This window comes from Antrostomus carolinensis, unplaced genomic scaffold (genome assembly GCF_000700745.2).
Source record: "Antrostomus carolinensis isolate BGI_N321 unplaced genomic scaffold, ASM70074v2 scaffold45971, whole genome shotgun sequence".
NCBI lineage: Eukaryota > Metazoa > Chordata > Aves > Caprimulgiformes > Caprimulgidae > Antrostomus > Antrostomus carolinensis.
Window position 1 is genome coordinate 9,951 of NW_010292884.1, and position 7,251 is coordinate 17,201.

Genomic DNA, 7,251 nt, shown 5'->3' on the forward strand with positions numbered 1-7,251 from the left:
TGCTGAGTTGTGTCTCACAATGAGCTTTTAGCATATTCCAGCTAGGGAGAGACTGGAACAACAGATCTTTTTTTTTGCTGACAGACAAAGCAAAGTTCTGTGAGATGCAAACAAGATGGCATAAATACCTGTCTCCACACCTCCTACCACTTCTTTCAGTGAGTCATATGCCATCAACATCACTACATGCCATCAAGATCAGAAGAAATCTCACTGTTAAAACACTCTGAGCAATACCCAACTACATCGCAAGCAAATACAAACTCTGAAGAGCCTTTAAAGTGCTTCAAAACTTTCACTGATGGAATACTTACATTGACACCTCATGGCAACTGTAATATCAATATTGATTCTTAACTTACTGTAAAGAAAAAAAAAAGCAAAAAGCTAGTAAGTAACATTAAGGACAAGTATCAAGAAACATATTACTAAAATTCTCAGATTACTTGCAGAAACACAGACAAATAACAAAATTTACACCAATAAACATAAACTGTTTAAAATTTGGGTGAGCAACAATGGACTTTTAATTATTAAAGCTCTGATAACCACTCATAACTTTAAGAGATAAAAGCATCAGATTACCCTGTTGAATTTTACTATGAAACTCCTAAAAGATTTTTTTAAAATACCACTGGCCTAAGAGTTTGTCAAACTCTTAATAAGAATATATAGTTTTCAATATTTTACACACTGAGTAAATACTTGAGCACCTTCCTCCTGTTTTGTCCTTAAGACAGGCCATTTTATTTCCAAACCTAATCAGAATTCCTCAGGACACTGACATTCAGGATCAGACAATGTGTGCTTGCAGCCCAGAAGGCCAATAACCGTATCCTGGGCTGCATCAAGAGAAGCGTGGCCAGCAGGTCGAGGGAGGGGATTCTGCCCCTCTACTCCGCTCTTGTAAGGCCCCACCTGGAGTACTGCGTCCAGTTCTGGAGCCCCCAACATAAGAAAGACATGGACCAGTTAGAACAAGTCCAGAGAAGGGCCACCAGGATGATCTGAGGGCTGGAGCACCTCTCCTATGAAGACAGGCTGAGAGAGTTGGGGCTGTTCAGCCTGAAAAAAAGAAGGCTCCAGGGAGATCTTATAGCGGCCTTCCAGTACCTGAAGGGGCTACAGGAAAGCTGGGGAGGGACTTTTCATAAGGGCAGTTAATGACAAAACAAGGGGAAATGGGGTTAAGCTGAAAGAGGGGAGGTTTTGATTAGATATTAGGAAGAAGTTTTTCACTGTGAGGGTGGTCAGACACTGGCATAGGTTGCCCAGAGAAGCTGTGGCTGCTCCTCCCTGGAAGTGTTTAAGGCCAGGCTGGATGAGGCTTTGAGCAACCTGATCTAGTGGAAGATGTCCCTGCTGATGGCAGGGGGGTTGGAACTAGATGATCTTTAAGGTCCCTTCCAATCCTAACCATTCTATGATTCTATGATCAGGCTGAGAAGTTGCTAAAACCAGTTCCCAGAAAATGCTGTCATGTCATAAGGATGTTTTGCTTGCACTGCTTCTGGAAAAAGCTCTTTTCTCAAAAATGCTCCCATATTATAATAGCAAAATGCCTGTATACTAAGATCTTTAACCTGAATGTTTCCATAATGAGGGGAGATGAAACATAGTTCTTCCCATCAGGGGGGAAAAAAAACAAAACCAACACCCCAAAAAACTCCATCACACCAGAAGTCTGATTGTGTGGCATTCCCCAATATTCTGGGCATTTCCTACTGGTTTTTTGTGTTAGTTTCACAAAAGTAATTTAAACTATAATGAATAAATCCCCTCCCTGTAGTCATACAGTCCTATCTCTTCCAGGCAGCTTCTTCTGGGAACTTATCTGACCACAAACAAACCACATAAGCAAGCGATTCAACACTGGGATCAGACACGGTCAACTGACAGGAGAAAAGCAGTTAAAGTGACACCAGTCTCCATTGGTTTAAATTGCCACAGAACTGCAGGCTGAGGGATGAGCCCACAATCATACTGGGAAATCTGCAGCCAGGTGTCTCCCAAGTCCCGTAATGTCTCTTAACCACTAGACTATCCTTCCCATGCGATAGATTCACCAGGGAAATAACCTACTTCAGCAAAGACCTAAATGTGAAACTCCCATCTGTCTGAATGGATTTACTCTACCATGAGTTTTTGATGCATCTCCCTTAAATCTCACATGGTTTTTTATTTTTTTATTACAGAAACCTTTGGTATTTCTGACATCCAAGACATCCAATTAATATACGTAACTTTAGCTTGTTACCACAGCAACTAGTCAAACAGCTTTTAAAGTTATTTTAGTTCCAGATACATGATATTTAAAGGTGTTCGGTGCACAGAATCTCCATTAACTTCACATGGACTCACGGGTGCCTGAACACCTCAGGAAGAAAAGCACATGAAACCAACAGCAAATGTATCTTCAGCTGATCTTGGGAGGCCGTAACTGGAGATGAGATCAGTAACCATCTCTAGACAACACAAAGTTCTGAGTGCTTAAGGTTCACCTCCAGTAGCACAAAGAATAATGGCAATATACTACCTGTGTAAACTAGAGCAAGCATCATGTGAATCTGGGGGGTTTACATAGCTGATGTGGAATTACATATTACAGTGTCCTCTGAATTATTAGCAAATAATTCCTCAGGGGATTCCACCAACAAACCTACGCTATTTTGACTCCTTCATTGCAGAAATCTCAATTTCTCTTCTTCATAAACTCCAGAAAAGAAAAAAACAAATCGGTCAACATAAGAGAAATCAAACCCCTTTTGGTATTTTGGCTTTTATTTCAATCATAAATTGCTTGCAATTTTAAATCTATTCTGTCCTGAAATGCAGACAACTTAAATTTTAAAAGGAAATATAATGAATAAAAATTACCTAGTAAAATCTTTGTCTACTTCGTATTCATATTTCATCCATGTGTCCCGGTACACCGTGAACTCCATTATAGTCAGGAAAGCTATCGTTGTAAATGCTATCAGAGAAACTGAGTGGTCAAAACAAATAAAAAAAGTTTATTCAGAAACATAAGTGAACAAAATTCTAACATTAAAGAATCTAAGTATTACCAGTACAATACTGCTATCTCTGATTTATAAATCCATAAACTGCTCTTAGAAAAATCTCTTTGTATCTACAGAATTTGCTTTTACATTGAAGAGGAAAAGAGTAAGTCCTGCCTTTGCATCAAGAAAACTTTTTACATTAAGTACAGCCAAATACTAGAATAATGGGGAAGTTGTGAAATCCCTATATGGAAAACGTAAGAACAGGCTAGATCCTCCTCAGCATACAACACAAAACGCCCACAAATCACTGTCAGGGATGGTCCAGGCAAACTCAATCCTAAATTCAAGCATGAAAGGAGAAGGTGCACCCTCAAGTCCCTTCAAACCTCCACTCGTCTACAACCTACATTCTACCAACAGCTAAATAAGTAAAGAAATGATCTGAAATCATTCTTTGAAAGAAAACTAATTGGTATATTTTAATGGTATATGTGGGTCACTTATCTCCAGTGGCTGCAGCATTGACTGTTGTGATGATCAGCAACATTTCAAGCTCTAGCTTTCAGCTGGAGCTACGTAACCATCATACATGTGAAAATCTTCATGTCAATGCACACCGTGAAAGCAGATGCACCAATCAGTTAATTATTCTGATTCAATTTCCTTTTGGAGAACAGTAGGCCAGCCTCAGCCCAGCTATCCAAGAGGAAAGCTGGAGCCATACTGTCTATTCAAACACAAGGAAACAATTAGAATTACAGCTGCTTTTGAGGTAATTCTGAGCAAAGGTAGTTGTGGATCTGAACAGGGAAATAAAGTCTTGTAGAATTTCCAAAGATAGATCCTTTTTTCTGAAGGTTCTCCCAGCCCACCTGAGAGACGAGTATTTCTTTTGCAGTGGATTTTAAGGCACTGAAACTCTGAGAAGAGTCTTACTATGTTTTGCATCCCTATCACACCAGAAAGTAAGCCTGGCACTTTAATCCTGACTAAAATGTGAATACTATATTAAAATTTTATAATGGCATAGAATAAGATAATCCTGTATTACTATTTATAAGGTTACTGGGACAAACCGAAGAATGCTAAAGTAACTTCTGGTATTGAGAAATCCTTAAGGCACCCTTCAGCAAAGTGAAGTTCTCATGAAGGATGGTGCTATACTAGAAAAAGGACATTTTCAAGCATTTTTTTTTTCTAAGAATTACAACACAAAACCAACTTGTTTTCTCAGGAACTGGGACTAACATTAACAAAGAGTTATTTAATCAGCTCTTAGAGATTATTTTCTATACAATAATCCTTTAATTATTAACATTGCAATTCAGGAAACACGGCAAAGTAATACAGATCCTTGTGATAGTTACTTCTACACAAGTGGCGTAATGACTTCAAAGGCTTATCTGGAGATTGCAATTACTTCTTGTACTTTTTATTCAAGTGAGTTTCAGGCATAACTGCACATGAGAGAGATTTTTGTCCTACATTTCAAACTAACTGCTAGCAGTTTCCTATCTAACTGCAAACAATTCCAATAGTCCAATAGATTAAGGAACTATTTCCAGATCAGGCTGCCTCTAACCCAACCCAACTTACAGGCACAATTTTCTGTTCAGGTACATATAGAAAAGGTAGTTCTTACAGCTACAGCTTCTTGAGAGAAGTTCAAGGGACTAATAAGGACCGTACAAGCACATGCCCTGAAGTGTTTAGTTCTTCAAAGAAGTTCTTCCTTACTCTTAAAATCAACTACAGCTTCAAGACAAAAAGCTTTAGAAAGCTGCTCGTCATCCTGATGCTTAACTTAGCCAGCTCTCAGACACCTCTGGAGAATGTTTTTCCTATTTTATGAAAGCATAGAGCTGAATCCAACCTGCATTTATTTCAGCTCCTGCTGACACAGTCTCACCCAAGGAATTGACACAAACAAAAGGGCTTAGTGAGACAACAAATGAGAAAGGTTTATTACAGCCTTGGCACAGTTCATGTCCAGTTGCAATTGGTTAGAATTTTTTGCAGTGCACCTTTACATTGGTTTGAATCTCACCAGTTTTACAGAAAAATCTACCTTGAGATGAGTGATAGATGCATCTATTTGGATATTATGTCTTTACTCTAACGAGATGAGCTCTGTCAGTCCACAAAAGAAATCAAGAAATCAATTTAGTCTAGTTTCAAATGAACACAGATGCCCGTCTTCCTCCTATTGAAGTTTCTGTTCCCAGAGTATGCTACCCTGAGCTAACAGCCAACATGAATCATGTCAGCATCTCAATAAGGCCCACCTGTGCCTCCGCTCGCTGAAGTCTCCACATAGCTTTCAGGAACCTTTGGAAAGGCATCCAGTTCTTTCATCAAATTCAAGGTCTTCTTCCGATTCAGTCGCCTCATCTTCAGTACAATCCTCCACTTCCTCCTTCATATATTCCCTCTGATTTGAGAATAAATTGTTGTGATTAGAAGACACGAGCAGTACTGCTCAAACCAACTGGCTATAGTTATAGAGTAATAATAAGGCAATTAAAATCTAATACGTTAGATTAGGCAACTAGATGGTCACTCTTGCTTCAAGAAAATTGTTAAAACTGGCCTGGACACTGCTGCTTACATTCGAACCACATCCAGCACACTTACCATTTAATTAGCATGGCTAATTTATTCCTCAATTAAATTTGTAATGGTATTGGAGATACTGAATTTTAAATTAAAAAACAAACAAACAAATTCAGTCCTGAAATAAGCTTGCTAAACAGACCTGACAATGCACTGACTTAGCAGGGAATATCTAATAGGCTGCATAAACTCAGGAGGATGTCAAACTGCTCCCATATTCAGCCAATGTGGGCACATACTACGTGCTAAAGGAGCGGAGGAAAAAAAGTGCATTTCACATTTTTACAACTGTAGAATCTTATGGTCCTAATAAAATCAGCATTTTTTTCCCTCTATAAAAATGCCCCCCAAAGCAAATTAGGTATCAAATCCTAGCTCCATCCTTCAGAATCCTTTTTGTCCACAACATGATTGGAGTCACTGATATGTTAAGCAGCAGGATGCTGAGAGAAGCAGCCTGCCCAGTAAATACTGTCTTAAACTGTTTCCAAATCATGCAAATATTTGGTACCGTCAATGCACTGCATGTTTTAACAAGTTGGCACTGTTGTTTTCCTTCTGAGGAAATGCTGCACTTTGCCCAGAATTTCTGAAGCTATAAAAACCATCGTGCATTTACTGTATTCTGAGAATACATCATATTATCGTCCTCTATTTAAACAACACCAAGGCAGGCAAGCTAACCTACACTGCCAACATGTGAGATAGTCCTCATCAGGACCTTGTAGAAAAATGCGTTAACTCATCTCCCCTGTTTCAAGAGCTCATCAAGTCTCCAGCGTGCCCTAGTGAAATTACTCAAGAGCTATTCCCTGCTCTGCCCCTCCCTGGTGCTGAGCAGGCTTCATACTGTGCAATAACAAAGGGACAGGCTTTACTGGAAATGGAAGTTCACACGTGGAGAATCACGATCCATGCCTGCAATTTCCTCACTACACAAATCCACTTCAGACCTCAGTGAGAAGATACAGACTGTGCACCTGGTGGAAGCATCAGTCAAATCAGCCTGCAGAGACCAACAAAACGATACTACTGTGCATGTTGGTGAGGATTCAAAGAAACCACAGTTAAAGTGGGCAGGAAACATGGGTGCTGGAACAGAATTCAGTCATACAGCATCAAAAAAGAAAACAAAAGAAAAAAAAAAAAAAAGGAAGCAAGGTCCTGTCCTTACTACGCTACATAATTGTGTTTTAAATAATTATCTCAACTCCACTCAGAGTAGCTTAAGGAAAAGCTGAAAACTCAGGAGCACAGGTACTGCAAAGCAGCTGCTGGGACACAATGACTGGAGCCATAACACTGGTGAGTGCAGAGGAACACCGGACGGGGCTGCCTGTGATCCCGCACAGACAGCACTGAAGTCAACTGAGCACCACTGCATTTTCCCCGTGTCTTCTCTGCTACCACGTGTCTAGGAGCACACTGTAAAGAGGCACAAGATAAACCTAGAGAACACGAGAGCACTTCACTAAGGAACTTTCTAAATCATTCTGCATCAGTGAGTACGCAGATTTTGGTAATCTAGCTCGAAGAATCCCATGTGTGCATCCGTTTCTTTAATCCCACATACACAGACTCCCTTTCAATTAGGGACAGACGTTCTCTACCTCCCCCTGCCCACCTCAAC

The 7,251-nt window shown here is 39.8% G+C and overlaps 1 protein-coding gene across 1 annotated transcript in view; it reads right to left on the minus strand.

The window, feature by feature from the left end:
• Nucleotides 1-5,440, minus strand: part of ERGIC2 (ERGIC and golgi 2) — a gene marked incomplete at its 3' end in the record, with an annotated part of 14,907 nt that extends 9,467 nt beyond the window's left edge. Inside the window, exons 1-3 of the mRNA XM_010177102.2 lie at nt 5,294-5,440; nt 2,878-2,986; nt 315-361 (exon numbers count right to left, since the gene is read on the minus strand). Coding sequence (XP_010175404.1) covers nt 315-361; nt 2,878-2,986; nt 5,294-5,399 — 262 coding nt within the window. The remainder of the gene's footprint in view (nt 1-314; nt 362-2,877; nt 2,987-5,293) is intronic.
• Between the last annotated feature and the right edge of the window lie 1,811 nt (nt 5,441-7,251).